Source organism: Culex quinquefasciatus, chromosome 2, assembly GCF_015732765.1.
Source record: "Culex quinquefasciatus strain JHB chromosome 2, VPISU_Cqui_1.0_pri_paternal, whole genome shotgun sequence".
Lineage (NCBI taxonomy): Eukaryota > Metazoa > Arthropoda > Insecta > Diptera > Culicidae > Culex > Culex quinquefasciatus.
In genome coordinates this window covers 96,939,193-96,963,106 of record NC_051862.1, presented here as the reverse complement: position 1 = coordinate 96,963,106, position 23,914 = coordinate 96,939,193, and the positions used below count along the sequence as shown (strand labels likewise).

At 38.9% G+C, this 23,914-nt stretch overlaps 1 protein-coding gene across 5 annotated transcripts in view; it reads right to left on the bottom strand.

Moving 5' to 3' along the window:
• The window catches only part of LOC6031492 (optomotor-blind protein), a 202,543-nt gene that overhangs the window by 125,126 nt on the left and 53,503 nt on the right, over nucleotides 1-23,914 (bottom strand). For all 5 annotated transcript variants that reach the window (XM_038251814.1, XM_038251812.1, XM_038251816.1 and 2 more), the window contains exons 3-4: nucleotides 6,992-7,105; nucleotides 4,183-4,336 (exon numbers count right to left, since the gene is read on the bottom strand). In XM_038251814.1, the coding sequence (XP_038107742.1) occupies nucleotides 4,183-4,336; nucleotides 6,992-7,105 (268 nt within the window). The remainder of the gene's footprint in view (nucleotides 1-4,182; nucleotides 4,337-6,991; nucleotides 7,106-23,914) is intronic.

Sequence of the window (23,914 nt, the reverse complement as noted above, 5' to 3'; positions counted from 1 at the left end):
CCTCCCGTTTTGCGCGCGAACCACGTGTTATTTGCTGTCAAATGGCATCATCACGCCGTCGACACCATTCTTGGACGACGGAGGGCGGTTGAGGCGTGGAGCCGTCTTTTAGCTGCTACTTGAGAAGTTGTTTGCGCGTTGCCAACAAATCTCTCTCTCGCTGAACCTGCATCACACCGGAGTTGTCCTGCGCGCGATTACCGACACCCATCCGAGTAGGCCTGGACTGGGACGATGGTTTATTTGATCACTCATCGGAGTTGCCCCCTGAGCAGAAGCCTCGCTCTTTTGTGTTGGGAAGTTGAGTGAATAAAACGAAAGGAGATTCAAATATTTGAGATAGCGCCTCCGGCGGCGGAAAATCTTTTATGCTTTTAGTGCACGACCCGAAAGTTTGCCTTCTTATGGGAAATTAAACATGTTTTTGTTTGCGACCGGGTTCTAGGACCGCTGGCGCGGGCGTTCTGGACGACATTCTTCACATGTTTTCGGCAAAACTTCAGAAGGGACAATGACGCTGGAGAAATTCGATCCACTTGGACCCAATTTCGGCCACGCTCCAGTTCTTGCATCACCACTTGAGACACTGCTGTCCCCTAAATAGCTCTCTGGAAAAGGGTCGCAAAGGTGAGCATCAAAGCATAAAATTAATCAAAAGCTGGTACTCAATGAACATCGACAGCCCGGCGCGCGGTCTTCTGGAAGACGTTGGCTTCTCCACCGCACACACTTGTGCTGAGAATAGTTCCGAAAGTCCTTTCATGTGGTGCGTGTGTCGACCCCCTCGACGGTTCTACATTTTTATCGAACCAATTTGGGATGCTGGAAAATTATGTTCAAATTATGTCCCCCGCCCCTACACACACTTTGGAGGACAGAACTCGCTGGAGCACATCGTCCTGACGACACCTCCCCCGTTGAGAAAGCTCAGTCCCGGTGGGAACGATGGGTTCATTTCCGAGACGGAAATAGGTTAACCCGGTCGCCCCCGCACCCCTTCTACGGAGACGGACACGACATGAAAAGGTTTTCCCGAGCTCCATGTGGGAAGCCAATCTAACCAGCACATGGACCACTGGTTGACATCAAAGCAGGCGGTGCGGCACTGCTGCTGCTAGTTTGAGTTGTTCAGCCGTGCGTTCTCGTCGTCGTCGTAGTCGGCCATGATCCAAGCCCCGGAAGACAAACTCTCCAAGGAGGCATGGCCTGCTGCGTAATGATACTGGGAGTGGATATTTGCTTGGAATCATTCCACTTCCAGAAATTCAACTCAAATGCCAAAACTTCATGGCAGAGTTGCCAGATATTTAAGACAGACAACAATATTTTCAAATATCTTTTTTACGATGAACTATAACATAAATAAGTAGTCATCTGCCTTCACATTTACGGCTTCTGTCAATGAAAAGTTTTGTAATTACATCTCAAACATCCAAAATAGGAAAGTTTTGTTAGTTCCCTCAAGTTGAGATATCTGATGACAGCTCATTAGAAAACATATCTTGAGTTTTTTTTTGAAAAGGTCCAATAAACCAAATCTCCAATTTTTGCTTTTTGGTTGTTTTTAAAACCGCCTTGAGTCAGGGGTATTAAAAAACAACCAAAAAGCAAAAACTGAAAATTTGGTTTATTGGACCTTTTCAAAAAAAAAACAGCAAATTTATTTTATGTTGTTAAATATGATTGTTCCGAAAGTAATTTTCATGAAATTTATTCAAATTTCCTTAAAAAGCTCCTGACTTTATTTTGACTAACCTACAACTCAATTCGCTTAAAAACCCATAACCTACGTTAACCTTAATATTTCATCCCATCAATTGTAAAGGATCGTAACAAATCCTGATGAAGATCGCTCTGTCGGGTTTGTTCTTTTTTGTGGTTTTCCAGATCTAAATAGAATCTCGCTCAAAACTCACTGTACCGTTTACCGACAGTAGCAATTCCAAACAAGGCTTAGGCGAACACCCCAAACCGTTCCATTCACTCCCGAGTCATTTTCATCAGTTCAAAACGTAGAAAGATAAATCACCGTGTACTTTCGAATATCTCCCGAACAAAAGGATCAATGTCCAAATAATATTCCTAATTTTCTGAAATGCTTCATTGTGCTCGCCCGAAAAACCGGCTTCTGCCCTACCTTTCCGAACCTCCCTCCCTCCGTCGCTTCTCTCCTCTCCGTGCCTACTTCGATGCCGCGGATCCTTTTCATGTCGGGCAAAATTTGTTCAAACCCCCGAAACCTAGAACCTGAATCAAAAAAAGAGATAAAAAGGAGATATCCCTTCTCGGTTGCCCACCGCAACGGCCTACTGCGACCCTGCTCAAGGTGTGCGCGCCTTCTTAAGAAGCTCTTCTCTATTCAACCCCGAGAAAATTGTGTCGTTCAAGGCCCAAGATCATTATCCGGACGATTTTCGGGCACTGAAAAACGTTTAAGGCGATACCCACAAAATGTCACTCGTCGTCGTCGTCCTGCTGTCCTTGTCCGGAGTGCGCGTCTTCCAGGTTCATTGTCAGCGGTGAAGCGTTAAGCCCGGGATGCGGGCGCTGCCAATCTGCCCCGTTTACAAGCAGTTAATGGGTTGTAGTAGGGAGTAATTTGGGACTCCCGGGCCCGGGTGATTATCTTGATTTGGGTTGGTGGCGCTTTTCCTTCTCTCTGTGTGACGGTTTGTTCAATCAATTTAGTTCTCCTTTTTGGGTTTTGGTTCTCGTTGTACAACTGTTACGATGAGAATGTGAAACAAAGCAGGCGGATGGTGTAGGTGCGCTGCGTTTGACAGATCGCGTAGAGTAGTAGAACGGTTTGAACCCAGTACAGCTGTCAAAGTCATGGTTAGTTGTATTACATTTCGTAATGTAAACAAGCATTACACAAGTATTATTAGGTCACTTGGATCTAGCTAGGACACCAACCTCTTTGTCGGCACATTGCACAACAAAAGGCATTCAGTCCAAGTTCTCCGTGGTGGCATAAATCAATTCCTCCGACAGTTCCGCGGTAGTCGGGTTCACGCTCTAAGAGGCCATTTCCGCTGATAACCTTATCGGGTGGGCCGAATTTCATGCGAAATTTGTAAATTTCTCGCATCACACGCAATATTTCATCCGAGAGATGTCAAAATACTCCGGCTGTACGCAATCTCCCCAATCCTCCACCAAACAAAAACGGTAGCCGCTACCGGTCAAACCAATTTCTGCCCCTGATTTGAATACGCGGACAAACATTGGGCCGAGTCGTCTTATCGCCTCTGTCCATTATGTTGGACGCTTGTTTTAATTACGCGACCGCGGCAAATTTTCCTTTGGTGATCCACGCCGACTTCGATGAGACCGCCTAATGGACCACCGAAGATTTGTCCCCGCGCGCTCAACAGAAAGCAAAAAAACTGAATTTGTTTACTGTAAACACAATTAAGGCGCGCACAATCCAAGCAGGGCCCGGCAGTAGCTTTTGTCACCACATTAAATCAAATAGATTTGTTTGTACGCGAGGATTTATCAATTTTATTCCCCGCCTCTGCCACTGCCACCGCCGCCTGGCGGCGTTCGGTGAAGTCATCTCTGACAGCTGCGCCGAGAGGCCTGGGCGGTGACAAGTAGCGTTTCTTTATTTCACACCAAAAGGCGGCCTGGCAGGGTTGCCAACCGGTAAGGCCGGATTAACATTGTGTGAGCACTTTCAAAGTGTCATCATTGTCAACAATTACGGAGCGAGCTGCTGCCCGCTCAAGAGAGGCGGGATCAAAGGAGCCGGCGATGGTGCCGCTATCTCATGGCCTGCTTTCGACGCAGCCGATTGACAACTGTGTTGCCGGGAGGAACGTCCAAAGTAGTCGTCGACGCGACGTTAATGTGAGACCTCTTTGCCTATTATTTAATGATGACAAATATTATTATTGGCTGTATTTAATCTGGTGTTCTTTCACCGACTGGGTTTCTTCGGGCCATCGATGCAGACGCGCTCAGTCAATTGCTCACTTAATCGGCTCCACCGCGATCAACGCCAACTTGTGTGAACAAGTTTGCCTACTTTGATGAGCTGATTATGGGTGCGGAAAATTTAATGGCTGTTTGCCAGGCCGAGCCGATCGATTCACATTGCATACAGTAGTCGTCGTTTGTCCGCGCAGAAGCTTCCCTTTAACGACATAAAAAAAAAGCCTTTGAACTGGTACTTACAAATCCGTGCTTATCACTAATGTTGTTGGTCAGCTTCAGCTTGTGAAACGACACCACCTTCTGCATCCACTGCTCGCCCGTCGACGGCGAATCGGGATGGATGTACATCCGCTTCGGCATCTCCGGGTCCGCCTTGCCCGCCACCATCCACCGGCTGGAATGAGGAGAGGAGAAGAGTTAGGATTTTAGTACAGTTCAGACCCGTTTCTCAGAATGCTCGACTGTCCAATGTTCTCCATAGATCTTTTGAAAAATCGACCCTAAATTAGTTATATTTGCGAGGTTGGTTGCCTTTTTATTGCCCAAGTTAATACTGCCAATACAAAGCGGATTCGTTAATTCTAATTAAGCTACTTCGTAGGTCCGCTATTTCAAATGCTCGCCATTTCGAACGAATTCGATTTAAAAAGTACTCGGACGTTAATGCCAGTTTTCAAATTGATGTTGACACAATTGTCAGACCATTTCCAAACACGTGGTTTCCAAGGATTAGATAAGGTAAGGCGGGAATTCGTTGCTATCAAAATAGTTAGCACGAAACCCGGATTTTATATATGACCTTTATGCATGCCAAACTGAACCGAAAAACGCGTTCACTTGAATTTATTGTTTTGAAAAAATATTTGTGTTTTAAAAGCGTATTTCGGTTCAGTTTGGCATGCTTAACAACCCCACATAAAAAAAAACCGGTGAAATTTGCCCGGAAAATGGTAAAATTTTCACTTTTCTGAAAATCTCCATATCAAATCCGAGCTTCGTGCTAACTAACTATTTTGACAGCTTGAAAACCTGCCTTACCTTAAAAATCGACATACCTTGCGTGGTTTCAAACTTTTGACAGCTGTCAGTCGTTCCAATTAGCGAATTTGGATTCACTCATTCTAATAGATTTCCACTCAAATTAGCGAATACGCTCTGTACTTCCTCGACTTCATTTTGTTTTGTTCCTATATAACTTTGAAGCAACTTTGTAGTAATATTTAAGCTTAACAACTCAAAAATAGAGACTTAAGTTCAAATCTTTTCAGATGAACTGGAAAATCGATTCTGAATGATTACAATTTTCTGACAAAAAATTCATCACAATTGTCCTGTAATTATAGTAGTGTTATAGTATCTTGGTTTGGGGTTTTAATCTGACATCGAACATGCAAATAAAAATATGAAATTTCAAATCTGATTTTTCATAAAAAATGAAAAATGGCTTAGATTGTATTATATTCTATTAAAAATTTTTTGTTTGCCTTTGTTTCAGGTAAAACTAGGAAGGTAGTAAATTAAAATTGATAATTTTGCAAATTTTGAACTAAAATTGTTTGGTCTATATCTTGGTTTAAATTAAAATAAAATCCCCTTGGGGTTATTAAAAAAAGTCATCCACTTTCACGACACCCGGGTCTTTTGTGGTCTCTATTTCAAGTTGCTGCTCTAACCTAGGAGTCCAAAGGCTTGAATGGGGAAAGCATCCAAACCTATTTTTATTTCAAGGAACCTTCCACGCCAGGGTTCGAACTGACGACCTTTGGATTCAAGTTGCTGCTCTAACCTAGGAGTCCAAAGGCTTGAATGGGGAAAGGATCCAAACCTATTTTTATTTCAAGGAACCTTCCACGCCAGGGTTCGAACCAGGGATGCCAGATGATTTTTTAAAATGTCTGTGAAAAAGTCTGTGTATGTCTGTGTCTTTGTCTAAAATTCAAATAAATCAATTTACAGTCATAGAAATCTATCAAAAATTGTGTTTTTAAGCATTTGAAGACTAACGAAATAAGTTTCGATTGATATTTTAACAAAATAACAATTTAATGAAGTTTTTAAAAAGTCTGTGTACTTCAAAAAATGTCTAACACGAGCTCAAATGTCTGTGAAACACAGACAAATCTGTGTATCTGGCATCCCTGGTTCGAACTGACGACCTTTGGATTGCGAGTCCAACCACCGCTAGCGATTCCACCGGAGCAGGCGGGGTTTTTGCCGTGTTAAAAACATTTTTTACAGCTTACTTACAAAAAATGACATAGCTTTCAAAACTAATTTGTGTAATTTTTTGATTTTTCCGAATTTCTTTCGAAAATAATTGATTCGTAAGTTTAAATATCACAATTGTCATCATTTAGTTTTAAAAAATGGGCTTAATATAACTGTGCATGTGGTTATGTTACAGACATGACATGTATGATAAAGAACATAAACAGTTTGTTTAAGTAGTTACTTACGTATATTTTTGAGAAGGATCTCACATTATTTTTAATTAGTATCTTAATTGCTCCTGAGAGTTTTATCAAGATATTTAATTTTTTTTCTGTACGGACGATTTAAGCATGAAAATTAGTTATGCGAAAAACGAGCTAGTTTTAAAGAAAATTCTGGAGATTACATTCCAAAATTCAACTTTTTTTTTAATTCCCTGAAGAAAAATCAGTAAAATCTTTATAATCAGCATCGAAATCAATAACACCCATTCCGGTCATTCTTTCATTCAAAATAAATTCGTTTTAGTAGTTGTTCTGTTGAAAAATGATTAAATAAAGTCACAACTACCAAAAACATTGTTTTTCACTGGGGACCACCTAGAAGTAACAGTTTTTTTTTGCTAGTAAGTCCACACCACAATCCAAATCACTCCTTTTTTATTACGGTTCAACAGGCCACCCAGAGTGTTCGATTTCGAACCGCACTTTGAGTGATAACAATTAACACGCTGCTGCTGCCGGCAGAACCAGAACCCCGAGCCCAGATAATCTAGGCAAAATATATACAAACGAGCACCCTTCCCCATTCAGCGGCAGCGCCACTCATAACTACTCACCTGTTGTGAAACTTGTACCGGTAGTCGTCCGCTGCCACGATATCCAGTAACAGAATGTACTTGGCTTTTGCATCTAGTCCCGACACGCGAAATTTCATTTGCGGAAACATTTGTCTGAAAGTAGAGAGAGGAGAGGGGGAAACGATACCAAATTAATGACTTTGTTGCATGTAGTTTATGGATTTTTGCGTGAAAATCACGTGGAAGTTTTCAAGAGTACAAAGTGTCGTATGCGCAATATTGCTGTCGGCACTTTGAACACGCTTTGTTTACAACCGCGAGTGTTACTTGGCGGGGTCATAAATTTAGCAACGCGCACCGGTGACAGCTCGCGGAACGCGCTCTCGTTTTTGGCAAAAGGTCACGTGGGGATAACCTGGACCGTTTACAAAACTCCGAGCGGAAGATTGTACGGCGAGTCTTAGTAGGCTTATCGGCGCGGGACCTACCGAGTGGATTGAGCTGTTTTGGGACTGATATGAAAGTAGGAGTAGTAGCAAAAAAGGAAGGAAGGTCTCGGAGATGGGGTTTTAAAAGCATGATTATCTCTTGGTACGATTAAAAATAATTTACGATGCTTTTTTCACGCTTGACAATGATGTGCTTTGCGGTGATGATGACTGAGACGTGGTATCATCACCGTTGGCAGACTAGAGATCGTTCGTTTTTTAGGGTGCCTACTACAGGCAGTTTTACAAATAATAAGATTCAAATTGTCAAAATTAAATTTAGTTTTAATAATTAGTTGTACAAGATTGAATAGTTTAGGTTTAAAGTTACACCCACAGCTGAATGCTGTTGAAAGCGCAATACCAAACGTAACATGATCATGTCTGGAGTTTTTTTTTGAAAAGGTCCAATAAACCAAATTTTCAGTTTTTGCTTTTTAGGTGTTTTTTAATACCCCCCTCAAGGCGGTTTAAAAAACACAGAAAAAGCAAAAACTGGAAATTTGGTTTATTGAACCTTAAAAAAACTCTATATGTGTTAAATCTCTTCAGGAAGTGCATCATCATATTAATATCATCATAGTTTTCTTTTAGCACTGCAGAAAACTGTGGGAAACAGACCTTTCTGATGCTTTCTGACATTTTGATACTTATTCCCAAACTACCCTCATCAAACTACTTCATTAAAAAGTCATTACTGGTAGTAAGCAAGTAAATGCCATAGGGTAGGGTAGTCATCAATGAGACACTTTTGGTTTTCAACTTTCAACGATTTTTCTAATTTTTTCATCAGCATGTTTTAATGAGCTTTTAGTTGCATTATCATTCTTTTAATGTGTTCTAACATTGACAAAAATATGAGATCGATCCGACATCTACAGCCAGAGTTATTCAACTGTCTCATTGTAGACGCACTTGGCAGGAACAATGAGACAGGTGGGGAACAATGAGACACTCTACGAAAATCAACATTTTTCTAGCAAAACATCATGTTTTTGTATTGTTCCATTGCAGGTGACTTGCCTTGAACATTTTAGAGCAATTTTGCCAACATGAAACTTTTAATAACAAAAGTTACACTAAAAGTATTTCAATTTTGTAAAATCCATATATTAATACCAAATAACTTTGTATTTTTGGTTAAATGAAGTTTAAACTCTATAAATATGCCAAAAATCACTTTTAATTCATGTTTTGAAAGATTTCCATCGATTTTGAAAAGTTTATTGAAGAAAAATCAAAGTGTCTCATTGTTACCCATGGGCTGAAATGAGTGGGGAACAATGAGACAGCCCTGGATTCTGGGTATATTCTAAATTTTGGCCAAATCTAATGAAAGGACATTGTAGCCCAACTTAATCCCTATGGAACGTCGAAAGAAATTTGAAGAAATATTAGTTTTGGTGTAAATGGCAGCCTACGAGCGAAAAGTAATTTTTGTCCATAATTTACTTTTACACCCCAGAATCAAACATTTATGAATAACTTTTCAAGGGAGCGTCCATAACCAAAGCCACTAATATGGCAGACGTGTATCCAGTAGACACACCTTTCCCCCAAATATGAGCCTGATTGGTTGAAACTACGACTTGTGAGAGCCATTTTATCATTGTTCCCCGTGTCTCATTGATGACTACTCTACCCTACTCAAAGTTCGAGGATTGTTATTTGAAATTTGTTCGATCCAAATATAAATAAGAGCTTCGTGTAGAAAACTCGGATCTTATTGAATTCTGAAACTTCAATAGATTTTGCTAAAACGGAACTCAACTCTCCATAAATAAATTTAATAGCGACCTTGTTAAAGATCACACCTGCCCGGTTCCGATCTCCAATTATCCTTGCCACGAGGCACTCGGAGAAGAAGCTCTCGCACGCGTTCACGCGAATGCTAAACAAGTCTCAAATTGCCACCTTTCCACAATCACCCGCCAATCAATCAATCTCACGTGCGAATGTGCGAAATTGAATCTTTCTCGTTTTGTTCCTTTTGTTTCCTCCACGAGGAATAAATCTTCCATATAATTACGGCAAATTCACCGCCAACTCGGCGAGTGTTTCTACGCTCATTAGTGGAAACACCAATACCACAGGGAAAGACACACTGACAGCCGGGAAACAGACAGACAGACAGACTTTGCAAGTGTTTCTCTCACGGTGTGAGCCCAACACCACCACCACCAACACCGGCAGCAGCACCCATCCCAACTAATCATTATCAATTAGTGCAAACAAATTAATCACACTTTCCTGCAGCTAAATCATTATCGCAAAATAGCACACACACAACCTCATCCAAGTAGCCACCCAAGAGCGACCTCTCGCTCTCTCTCAGAGCTCGCTGGAGAAGTTTTGCGCGGGGAGCCTGCTACGATTACGATTACTTAGCATGACTTCCAAGTCCGACCCCGGCACCGGAGTGTAAAATTTGATTAAAAATGCACCTCATCGGGTGGGCAAAGTGGTTGTGGGAGGCGGGTTGGCCAAACAATCGGTATGTGCCCCCTCTACCCATCACCCACTCAAACCTACCCCTCGAGATCCATGGTATGTGATGTCTGGTGGGCAGACTGCATTCTGCACCTGCACCTGGAACTGTTTGTTGTTAGTGCATTGGCTGTCGGCAGACCTGCACAAACACACACACACACTCATTAGTAGAGGCGCCTGGCAATCAAAAGCTTCGGCACCAGCACCGTGTCTTCTGAACAAATCTTCTGCACCACCAATGCAGTCGTTGCTGAAGTGAGGGAGGCAGTGGCGTTGGGAAGGAGGAGGATACTTCCAACAATACTGTACTCAAAATAAATCCTGAACATACAGCTAAGACAAAATAGGATATTTTATTTTGATTTTTCACAGTAGCAATTTTGATTAATTTGCTTGAAAACTGTGCACGAATAGGGTCCCAAAGGCCCTTTGTCAATATTTATGCACCACTTTAAAACACATGATTAAAACGATTAAAAAAATTGACAAGGGAACATTTCTGGAGTTTTTTTTGAAAAGGTCCAATAAACCAAATTTTCAATTTTTGCTTTTTGGGTGTTTTTTAATACCCCTGGCTCAAGGCGGTTTCAAAAACACCCAAAAGGCAAAAACTGGAAATTTGGTTTATTGGACCTTTTAAAAAAAAACTCCCGATTTTTAGATGGATCAACTATGGTCCCCTTGGAACGAGCTGATAAGAAGGACCTTTTCTGTCAAGAAGGGCCGCGATGTTATTTTTTTTAAATTGACTTAAAAATCCTTTGTGGTCGTACAAAGGGTCATTGTACTCAGAAAAATAAGCTTCATTGTTGTGAACAATAATATCACAAATTTGAGCTTAATTTAAGGACCCAATTGAAAGCAAAGATGTTAATTCAGCAATTCCATTTGAAAAGAGCATTAACCGAAAAAAAAGTTCACCTATAAGGTAATTTTTTTTGAGGTTCCTTAACCAAAATAATTAGACCCGTATTTTTTTGTTTGACCACTATGGTGGCCTACACCGATTTTTGTTGTCATTTCAACCGATTTTTGTTGTCTTGGCGCAAAGAAAAGGTTGATCTTTCTACAAAAAATATTTCAAAGGCCGAAAAATTTAGCCTAACTTTTGAAAAGGACAATTTTTTTTAAACTTAAAAAAGCCGTTTTGACGGTGTCTGGACCAAAGAGCCTATGTCTTAAAATATTTTCAGCGGATTCCTTTATTAACAGGATTACGAGATATGATTTTAAAAACATATCAACTGGGGTTTTCGGCACGCCGTATGAATTGTTGCTTTTAATCGTTTGTATAGGGTTGCCAGGTTGCCAGATTCTTCTGGGAATGTCAGATTTTTCAAGTGTCAGGCAGAATAAAGATTCACCTATCTCTGTGCCAGATGTTGACCAGATTATTGATGCCAGATTTTTCACCCATTTTGAACAACAACGTTTTGATTAAAATCAACGTTAAAATTTGTAAAGAAAATGTAAATTCAACATTATTGAAACCATAACACCATTTGAATTCTACAAACTTTTGAATTCATTATATATTTCCTCCGTTCAGAATCGATAGATTTTTGTCTGCCAGATTTTTCCAATTTTTTAATCCTTACTTTGCCAGATTTGTCAAATTTTGATTTGTTAACTATGCGGTTTGTACCTAATTGTTAAGTTTTACCCAATCATTTTATGGTTGTTGCTTTATTTTTTTCGATATTAAGTATTCAAAAATCTTGAAAAACATTTGCTTGTTTGCTCATAGCAACTAATTGTAAAACAAAACTCTTGATTTAAGTCAAAATGCAAGGTTGAAAGCAAACCAGCTTAGGGGAGAGTGGGGAGACTTGATCCCTGGGGACACTTGATCCCAAGCCTGTATCTCATCAGCATGTGGGTAAAACAATTATCTTTGTTCTAGAAAGTTGTGCGAATTTGACTAAAACTCATTGTAAAAAACAGAGAAAAAAATTAAAAAAGGTTCAGATTGAGATACACACATTTTTCTAAAAAGTGCTGCCAAAAACCTCCAAGAGATCTTTTTTTTTTTGTTTTGATATGTATAGAAAATACACAAAAATTATTCAAAAAATATTTTTATACATAAATTGTTTGATAAATTTTTCAACTCCAAAACCATTACGCGTTTGACGTTAAATTTATCGCCATACTATTTTTATAATCAATTGTTTGAAAAAGAGCTTTTAGGGATACTTGATCCCTGCATTTTTAGTCACTGGAATCAGCCTCAAGATTAATTAATTGGACTGGGCTTTCGTACATAATTTCCTTTAGTATAGTTGTACAAAACTTACTGCAGTTTGAACCATTTTTCAAAAGTTTTGTATACAAAAATTACCAGCTTTTGTAAACATGCTCAATTTTGGTCAAAACATAATATTTCATGTTTTTAAATATTTTACATACTAAACTTGTTATGTTTTGAACACAAACGTACAGGTTTTATGTGAAATTGCTGTAACTTATAGGAAATTAAAAGTTTGGATGATTAAGAAACATTTTGCTTAACATTTCTTCATAATGTTGCAAGGGGGATCAAGGCAAAAAAATAAAAAAAGTATTAAAATTTAAATTACGAGCCACGGTTTCAACATTTTAATGAAAAAAGTGTTTTAAAATGCATTATGTCCAGTTGTTTTGCCATCATTAGTTTCCAAAATATCTAAGTATTGACGAATTTTTTTTTTTTGCGAAACATAAATTTTTTGCGGTGTTGTACATTGGAATTTCATTAATTTTTTTTTAAATTAGCCCAAACATGCTAAATATGATAATCATTGCAGAAAAATGCATTTTAGATTGTTTTCAGTTGATTAGACTTCTATTTTCATGGAAATGTTGAAGTTTTTTGGAAAAATATTTGTTTTTGCCCCCTGATTTTTCAGACCAACTCTGAAGGAGGAGGAGGGGGGAGCGACATTAACTTTGGAAAATATTTGCAACGGCCTAAATCTTATTTTACAAATTTGAGGAAAAATTGCTTAGGTTTGTCTTGATAAGACCTTTTATTTAAATTTTAACCAAAAATATTTACATTTTTTCATGCTAGATTTTTTTGTATAGTTTGTATAGTTTCAGAATCTCAAATATCTATACCATCGCCTATTTAAAGGAGTAGCAAAAAATTGTGACCATTTTTGGAGTGAATTCGAACAAATCAACAATTAACACCCTTACCGACGCCACTGTCTCCTTCTTAGTGGGCGTAACCGAAGCTGAAGTGTGCAAATTATTGGAGCCCCGCTGAATCACCTCTACTCAAACAGAAAGAAGGGGGATGGCGGAGCGGGGTGCCGGACGGAACTTCTGCACAAAGAAACGCCAAAGGTGCAATTCGCATTGTTACTCGCATTTCGCCTGTGTGTTAATTAATTAGCTTGATCTTGTTTTAATTGTACATTAATGCGGTCCACCACCCCCTCTCGATGTTGTTGGTTTCGTGTTGTCTTTTTTCTCCACTTGTTCTGAGTGTTTGTTTTTTTTTACTTTGAGATTCAGCCGGCGCGAAAAATTAAAAATTAAAAAAAAAAACACGCCGCCTGATGCACTTCCATATTATTACGATCCATCAAAAGTGCACTCGAAGCTGAGCTGCTCACGAGCGTGTCCGAGCCTTATTTAGTCGTCATCGCCGGGGCTCGGCCAGTTGATGAGGGAATGTGTCGAAAAATTAAAAACAAATCTCTTCCATTTATAAGCAGATTAACACCCTTCAACACAGGCTGCTCAGTCGACTGTCGACGCGCCGGGAATTGAACCGGGACACTTGCGCTCGTCAATCGCCCGTCAGTTAGTGTGACCCTTTCCCTTTTCCGTTTGCCCTCCACATCTTCTTCTAGCATAATCACTATCTCGCGTGATAACGAGAGCAAGTGCACTCCGTAATGATTCCTGGCCTGGCCGGGGTGTCTCATTATCGTTACCCCTCTCGAAACTCCACGGGTCCACGTGTGAGTGTGCGAGCACGACCTTTACCCAGGTCTCAACCGTCTCTCGGCAAGACAGCACTGTCAAGTTAAGACAAGATTTACGAGGGTGGTGTAGATTCGTTGACGGATAGAGTCGACGAAATCTTGCCGCGCTTCTCGATTACGAGGCAGCACGCGATTGTCTGGGCATTGATGGTGGAGCAGGGTGCCTGCTAGATTCTAATTTTCTGATTTTTTTCCACGATCTAATAGCAAAAAACGGGCTCGAATTCATCTGAGAGAATAATTGTAATCGCGAAAGGATAATGTCTTGGTAGCCTGAGCTGTAAAGGCAATCCCATGTTGAGTCAAAGGTCTCGGAATCGTTTCCCAATATTGTCACCTTTTTGTTTTGATGCGTAGGGTATTTTAATCATTAGTGGACCCCCTAGTAGAGCCGAAGCACATTTTTCACAAATTTTCAATATTGTAAGCACTTTTTCATAACCCTTTGTACACAGAAAAAAAATGATGGTAATATTCATCAGGAAATGGTGACAGATTTTGTGGCAAATAAAATGATAAATTTTACCCCAGAAAATGATGAATTTTCATCAGTTTTTGATGAATATTCATCAGGTTCACATTTTTACACATTTTGCCTTCCTCACTGAGGTAAGGCTATAATCCTGCTCTAAAAATGAACTTTGTATAAAAACGTCGTAGACCTATCTTCATGTATACATATCGACTCAGAATCGAAAACTGAACAAATGTCTGTGTGTATGTGTGTGTGTATGTGTGTGTGTATGTGTGTGTGTATGTATGTATGTGACCAACAAACTAGCTCATGTTTCTCGGCACTGGCTGAACCGATTTGACCCGAACTTGTTGCATTCGACTTAGTTTAGGGTCCCATAGATCGAGTTTTATACAGATTGAAGTTTCGATAAGTAGTTCAAAAGTTATGTATAAAAAATGTGTTTTCACATATATTTGGATCTCACTTAACTGTATGTAAACTATGTCCGGGTCCACCATCCGACCCATCGTTGATTAGGTTATCAAAAGACCTTTCCAACGAGTGCAAAACATTGAAGATCTGGCAACCCTGTTTCGAGATATGGCCACTTAAGTGATATTGATATACTTTTTTGAAGCCGGATCTCACTTAAATGTATGTAAACTATGTCCGGATCCATTATCCAACCCATCGTTGGTTAGATTATCAAAAGACCTTTCCAACGAGTCTTAAACATTGAAGATCTGGCAACCCTGTCTCGAGATATGGCCTCTTAAGTGATATTGATGTACTTTTTTGAAGCCGGATCTCACTTAAATGTATGTAAACTATGTCCGGATCCATCATCCGACCCATCGTTGGTTAGGTTATCAAAAAACCTTTCCAACGAGTCCAAAACATTGAAGATCTGGCAACCCTGTCTCGAGATATGGCCACTTAAGTGATATTGATGTACTTTTTTGAAGCCGGATCTCACTTAAATGTATGTAAACTTTGTCCGGATCCATCATCCGACCCATCGTTGGTTAGGTTATCAAAAAACCTTTCCAACGAGTCCAAAACATTGAAGATCTGGCAACCCTGTCTCGAGATATGGCCACTTAAGTGATATCGATGTACTTTTTGGAAGCCGGATCTAAAAAATAGATGAAACTTGTGTACAGCCATAGTTGTGAGGAAGGCTCCAACCACATAGGTGGATTAAGTTAGTTTTTTATGTAATATTACTCAAAAAAGAGGTAATATTCAACCTACCAAATTTTCAACATTCCAAAATTCAACTTTTTTTTCGGTGTACAAAACAATGAAATCTGAAGTCTTTTGAACAATTTTGACTATTTGTTTCATCAGTTATTTGTTTTTGATCAGAAAAATAGCCATTTGAAAAAAAAGTTTTTTTCGCTGTTATGGACCCCCTTTTCCTATTGTGGACCTGGGTCCATAATCCGATAGTGGACCCGGGTCCACTATAGGAAAACTGTTATTTTTATACCAAATTTAACCGATATTTGATGTTTTGATGCATGGTGTAGGTCTAATGATAGATATAATGAATAAAAGATGGATTTTGTTCACTTTTCATCATAAACAAATATGTTTTGTTAACAAATTTGGCTTTAAACAACAAAAAACCTAACAGACATTTAAACAGATTTATTTCCGAAAAAGATCAGAGAAAACGTTTCAAAAACCACTGTAAATATAAAAATAATAAAAAAAAAGTAATCTTGATGCAAATTTTACCATATTAATTACATAAATGGTTGACCGAAACTTAACAATAGATTTGTTTACAGTTGCTGATAAAACCACGCATGTTTATTTAAAAAAATATTTTGTAATCGATTTATTATCATAAAATATCATTTCAAACTGCAAATATGATGCTTCAGTTAAGTACAATTAAGTATAGTTTTGATTAATTATAAATTCTTACGGCTTCAGCATTTTTGATACTTTTAACATGAAAACAACTATATTTATTCTCATAATTGAAAAAAAATGCAATCAGGTTGGTTACAACAAGCATTTATTGTATGTTCAAGAGAAACTACACAGTTTACACAGTTTTCTTCATTTTTGAAGGTTAAATTAACAGGGGTCCACTTTTGGAAAAGTTTGGATTTTCGTTGTCCTATATTGGACCCCCTAATTTTTGCTCGAAATTGAGCAGTTCTTCGTTTTATTTTAGTTAAGTTACTTAAACTTACATTATTTCGACTTGCTGAAGTTAAATAATCAGTCAAAAAATGATTGGATAGCTAATTCAATCATAAAATATAAATGCAGTTTTGTTGTGAAAAGGCTACACAGAAAAAAATATGTAAATTTACACAGCACGTAATTGCTGTTTCTTATGTAAACTCACTCAATGTAATGTTGAAATATGATGTAATGAGCAAAAAGTAACGGAAATTACTCCGATGTAAATCTAAATCTAATGTAAATCATGAATCTAATGGAAACGTTGAGCATGGAAACTCAAATCTGATGAATTTCTACCCGTGTTCGGCTTCCTGTAAATTCCTATTTAATGTAAATCATATATCCAATGTATTTCTGCCAAACGTTGACTTCAAAACTACCCGAACTAAAAATAGTTATGTTTGGTTCTCTTTCTATCGCTCTCATACTTCGCTGGCTTACTGCCTGTGCCTCAACCTGAACAAGTGTATGCTTTAGCCGCTCGTTTATAAAATGCGAAGATGGCTCAGTCGGTAGCGGGTAGCAGCAGTAATACCGAACATCCTACCCATCGTCCGTTCGTTTCCAGTCCAGCATTATTCCGCTTGACCGTCGACTAGAAAGCGTCCCCTACCTGTGAAACAACTTTTTCAAACCAGAATTTCCTTTTGCTGCCCGCTTCAATCATTTTAAAATAGAACATTGGCCACACCCTTTTCCTACTGCAATCCAAGTCGAGCTTCTCATTCCCATTGGCCAATCAGAATTAGTTGATTTGAACTAATGTAAATTCCAAAACTAATGTAAATTCCAAAACTAATGTAAATTTTCAAAACTAATGTAAATTTCCAATGAATCTAATGTAAATTTCCAATGGACCTAATGGAAATATACATCATTTATCATGATACCTTTTGGTACATGATAAATAATGTAAATTTACAGAAATATTTTTTTCTGTGTAGTGGCCTTGGCAGATTTCAGATGTCGAAATCAAAACACTTATTTTGGTGAAAAGGTCAATTCAATGTTAGTCAACATTGTTTTAAATGATGCTGAACAGGCCAAATAAAAGATTTGTACACAACAACATGCTTGAAATTGTGATTTTATTGATTTTTTTTTATCAAAAACCCTTCAGAGGGTCCACTATAGGAAAGGGGTCCACTAATGGATAACGTACCCTATGCGAGCTTGGAGAAAAAGCTTGATGTTTTCAGCGGCGGTGTTATAAATACTGTAACATTTTAAATAGTTGACGAATCTTTTCGCTCTCTTCGGCAAAGTTGTTCTCTGGAACGCGGACTACGAGCTTATGAGGTTTTTGAAAAATGCAAGAATTGTTAAGGAGCTCAAAACTGTCAAAAACTAAAACGCACCGATTTTACAGGTTAAATCTTATTTTTCAAAGTCAAAGTACCAGGCCCTGTCGTAACCAATCAAGCTCATATTTGGGATTCGGGCTCAGTACACCTAGGGGATCATGCCCTTAAATGCTCGCAAAAGTGACCCGTTTTTATACATCCTACTCTACAGTCTTCTGTTTATGTTTATTTTATTCACTTAACTGAAAAAGAAATATGAGGCTATAATTTTTAGTTTCACCATGAGAAAAATTTCTTAACACGGCAAAGATTGATTGCTTGCATAAAGTGTGCTTAAAATCTCAATTATAAAATTCATCCAACTAGACTCATCACAATCCATCACCGCGCACCGTGTTGAGTCATTATAAATCACCCAAAATTATAGAAACAAAGCCTTTCGCAATTGAGTTGTAGGCCCATATCAACTATTAAAATAAACTCAAAACGAGCCCAACTCACCCTAAAAACTTAAATAAATAAGTTCCAAATCCCAAAAAAAAGAACTCAACTCTGCCCCGATGATTCATACCCCCTTAATTTTTCATTCGCTTAAGCATTGTGAAAAATTTAATTAAGATCTAACGTTCGCACTGTGGTGCTGCTGGTCAGTGACTCCTACGCCGCCACACCGCGATGGCCACGAAAACACCTCCCAGGTTTCGCCAGGGGGATAATTTACGACGCACTTTGCGCGCGAGCGCCGGGTTTCCCGCGCCGGATTTTCTCTCTCCCGTGTTTGCCATAAAAGTCAGTGAAAAGGAAAGCAGATTCTCGGCTGGAAGATACTGGGAGTTGGGTTGATTTTCCTTGGTTTTCTTTTACAAAAATTAAGAAAAGGCGGTTCTTCGATACTAAAAACACAAGAAGCTCACCTAGAAGTGCACAACAATCGTGGCTAATTAAAATATACACTTGGAAAAAGGTTTGGCCAGGGTTCCGGACTTAAGGGGGGCGCAAAACAGCAACACGTCAGGCGGCAACGCCGAAAAGTGGGATTGTAAATTCATTGATAGAGATAAAAAGGTGTTGAACGATAGTCACTGACCGTGACGACTTTGGACGCCTTTTTCGGCGGTGCCGGCTTAAATTGGCGGTTCACGGCGGCGGCCATGCTGCCCGAAAGTCTCCACCGGCTCAACTTTTACGACCCAGCGCAGCGTTGCCCAAATGGCCAACGTGGCCGGTGTGTTCCGCATTTATGATTTAATAGCTGAAAAACAGCGTCAGCAGCAGCAACTCTTAATAGAATTCACACAAAAAAGAAGTCCGAGGTTTGGTCGTGTCCAGGCTCGTAGACCAGAACAGGGTGTGAATCGGTCGTAAAATCCTGTGTGCGCACCCCCCCCCCCCGGAAAAAAATAAGTTTGAGCCGCCCGGCCAAACGTGCGTTCAAATTAAAAGAGCATATTTTATTCACAACGAGAAACTGCCATTTCGCGGATAATTCGCGAAGCATTTTTGCGTGGCCAGCAACACCCACAAAGTCTAGCGAAGTTTAGCCTTGAACAGTGGGAGAAAGTTAGAAAAATTGTCCTCAAATTGAAAAAAAAACTCTCAAAACTGTGTCGTATGGGTCAAGTAATATGTCCTAAGTAGGCTGTGTCGATTTCAGCGTCACATCCAAGAGGAAAAAGCTCTCATATAGGGAGTACAAGGAAACGGAAGCACGCGACAGTGTTGAAAATCCGACAACTATGATTAATTTGGCGTTTAATCGCTGCCTGTTACACCTCACGAATAAGACTGCTGAGAATAATCTTTATTCTCAAATTGCCACGACTAGCTGTCATTCGTCAAGAGTGCAGACGATGATTGTAACAACACATGACTGCTGGTGTTAAATGGGGAAAATTATAATCAGATCACAGCAAGTTGACGACTAAACCCAATCATTCAAATTTTTATTCGTCTATGCCACAGCCAGCGATCAAGTGTCAGTCGGGAAAGAAACGATCAAAGCATACTCAGAAGCAAGGGGCTGGAAACTCTAATATTACTTAGGAATACTAAGTATACTAACGATATTCCAGTATACTTGTTAGTATACTAACCGAAAAGCAATAAACTGTCAGTATACTAAGATACTCTCAGTATATTGGTAAGTATACTGGCGATATGTAAAGGAAATAATAAGTATACTAACATACACAGAAAAAAATATGTGAATTTACTCGACACGGAAAAAATGAATCACATGTAAACTCAGTTGATGTAAACTTGAGATTCGACGTAAACGGTTGAATCACACGTAAAATCATGTTTTTACGTATAATTTGTTGCAAATTTACATCAAATTGCATTCAAATTTAAATTTTTAATGACGTGCAAAAGTGTTACATCATAAATGATGTAACATTCGGAAATATTTTTTTGTGTGTATATTTTGATATACTGGTCAACATAATAATTATAGCTCTAAGAGTTTCCATCCCCTTGCTCAGAAGGCCTTTCTTCAGGCAATCGTTATTCGCTGGAAGGGATTTTCTTTCAACCTTGGCACGCGATGGTATGGCTAATATGCGAAAGGACAAAAGGTCGAATTGCAAAAGGTCGAAAAGAACAAAGTTTAAACGGCAATTTTTCTATAACATTTTCAAAGCAGCTGTGGCTGAATGGTTACAGTGTTTGCTTTGTAAGCGAATGGTTCTGGGTTCGATTCCCATCTGCTCCCATCGAGAAAGTTAAGGACATAGAAATACTTGAAATGCTGAATATAAACGAAAAATCAAAGTCGCCGAAGGCGGGGTTCGAACCCCCGTCCTTTGGATTGGTAAGCAAAATGCTAACCACTAGGCCATGGCGACTTGGTGAGCATAGACTGGAATTAGGAATACTGTTACAACCAACCCGCAACGCCTTTCGAGGTGTATCCTAGGGTTCTACCTCTCCTACTAACATTGAGTCCAAAACCTCCCTACAAACATCTATACCACTAAGGTGACGTAGGGGTCCTTGCGCACTTTAGATAGGTGTTTACTAACGATCCTTCATATCCCTGAGGATAGCTTGGACCCGGCCTGGACCCCCTTATGCCCTGGGCTGTATTACACACTCATCAAAAGATGAAGACATGGTATCTCCCGTGTTGGATTATTGTTCCGGATGAGGGTCTAACTCAACCAGACCAAACAGAGGGATAAGCGTTGTGGAGCCTTCCGGTGGTGGGGCGTCCTCCAAATGCTAATGCTAATGCTAATGCTAACATTTTCAAAGGAAAAATCAAAAACTCAACAAAATATTTCAACACCAGCAAAGATGTCGTTTTTCAACTTTTTATGTCTTTCTTACCATTGGCATTCGACTTTATTTCCTTCAACCTAACTAAGTTATCGCTAATTGAATATTTCACGTTATTTCAGAAATCAGAACTCCAATGTTTGTTTTTTAAATTGTAAAAAAATATCTTAATTTTACAGTAACAAACATATTTCGGAAATGGTAAACATGGTGACTACAGAAAATATTTAAAAGATACACCTTTTTCGAAAAAAAAAAAAAAATAGCTGAACTTGACTAGACCATTAAACAGGACACTCTATAAAAAATTGTAAAGTGCTTTTAGATTTCACACGAACAAATTAACCCTCAACAAGTCAACCTTCGATTTAAGAAATCGCGAAAAAACTTTTTTTTTTGCAATATCATTTAGAATTGGAAGTTTGGCTTGTTTATGTGACTGTGCCAATGTTTCTTTTTAAAATGAATATTTAACAGGGGTCAAATTTTGTTAGCTACTTCATTTTTATGAAAAAATATAATTTTGTTTCGAATAACTCAAAAAAAAACTCCAACTCCATTCACTTTACAAATTTTGAATTTGGGGATCTTGGATCGAAAAAAGACGTGAAATTTCAAAAAAATAAAATATTTTTTTAAAAATCATTATTATTTTTCCAGTAGCACAATAGTTATGCTAAACAAAGGAATAATAATAAAAATCGACCAAAATGGGCATAAGAGGGTTTAATCGAAATTTTGTTTTGAAGAATTTGACCTTTTCCAAAAATACCTAGTTTAAAAAAAATCCAGCTTGGGAATACAATATTTCATTATTTGGCACGTTTTTTTTTATTTGGCATGTTGACATACTTGGTTAGTTGACTTATTGTGGTTAAAAGTAATAATATTTTTTTCCTGAATTATCGTTACTTATACTAGCAGAACAAATTAAAACGATGAGAAAATTTGTGCTCGAGATACAGAGTTTTAAACATTTAAATAGCACTTTTGTATGACCAACCTCAAATATGAATGGCAACTTTAATGGACAAACGGATGATGAAAAATAGTTTCTTTGGGCATAACAATTTATATATAAAGTATGAGCAAAAAAAATAGTCATCATTTGCTGAAAATTTAAGAAAATTGCTATTTTTTCTCTCAGTCAAATTTGGAGTCATTTTGCTCTCGGCCGTCAGCTGTGGATGTTTTGAACTGTTTATTTTGTAGCAACCAAGTTTTATGATCAAAAATATCACCAATATGTAAGTATACTATGTCAAAATTTGATAGAATTGCTGATGATGAACAAAATTTCCGAAATATAAGATTGAAGCTTAGCTTTTGTCCAAATTTTACAACATTTTCACCCACTGTGCCACAGGTAGAAGGAGCGACGCTATTGACATTATAATGATGCTAATAAAAAGCTTTTTGGCAATTTTGGTCACTTATCGTGGCCACCGTTTGAGCTCTCAAGGGTCGGGTTATTATTAGATTCCACACGTAGCCCACGTAAAGTTAATAATAAGGGGTACGAATACAGTTTTTTTTTGCGACGAAAATAGCGGAAAAATAATTTGACGGCCCACAAAACTTTTAACGGGTGTGGGGAGGGCCGTTTTTGTGCTTAGTTTTACTGTTACACTTAAGTTTTGTGTGCCATTGTTGGCTTTTATCGAGGGAAATTATGTCTTATGAAGTTGGAGCAATTTTCAATAAAAAGCTTGACATTTTTAATTAAATTGTCCTCGAATTGTTTCTCACTTAGTCACTTGTGGTGCATTCGTTTGAAAACTGGACCAAACGAGTTTTAAACAAAGTATGTTGTCATAGAACCTTCAGCGAGTTCCGGGCCGATTCAGTTTCAGTACTACTCAAACTTAGCCGGCTGGTTTGAACAAATTCAAACAAAACAAACAAATTGAATTGTTTTCTGACAGCTAGAAGAATTTAACTCGTACTGAACTGTTTTCAAACAAATGCATCATTACTTTAAAGGCTAACGTTTATATTACAGTACAACTCCGATGGTTTGACACTTTTCTCAACTAAATAATCCCAGGAGTGACAAACCACCCTAAGGTCCCAGTTTCCGCCATCCTTTTTCACTCTAAATTCCTGGCGTCCAATCCGCAGATCGTCTATCGCCCTTCGCCGTGCGTTTTTTGGCATTATTGTTGTTATTAACGCTATTGGCAGTAATGCTGATATAGTTATTATAGGTTATGAATATTCATGGACTCCGGTGTCTGCGCTCGTCCGGCCGTCTCTTCACGACTGCAGGACAAGACAGTGACGAGCACGACCGTCGTCGTTGATGGGGCGCGCGATGATGATGATGCACCTTGGTTCGGCGAAAATTACCCTCCCGGACAAGAAGTGGCCGGACCGTTCGCGCTCCTTGCGCAGGTTCCAGGCGAGGTTGTAAATTTTGTTTGTTTTTCCTTCGGGCCGTTGCGTCGTTTTTCGCAGAGGTTTTTTTTTTGTTGTTGTTTGGTTTCGCCCAGTTAAGGCTGCTATCATCACGTCCGAGTAGGCCTTGAGGTTTTTTTTGTTTTGCTCTGGCGCGTTGTTTTTGTTGCGCGTCGCGTTGTTATTATTTTCAATCAACACCCAAACAAGGATACAGTGGGGGCGCGCTGTTTTGACAGCGATTCGTTTCGCTTGAAGACGGTGATTTTAGCGGATTGCGGACTGGATTTCGCCATGTGGATGTGATGATTTTTCTAGCTTAGGTTGCTTGGGAATTTACAATCAACCACATTCAGAGGAAAGTG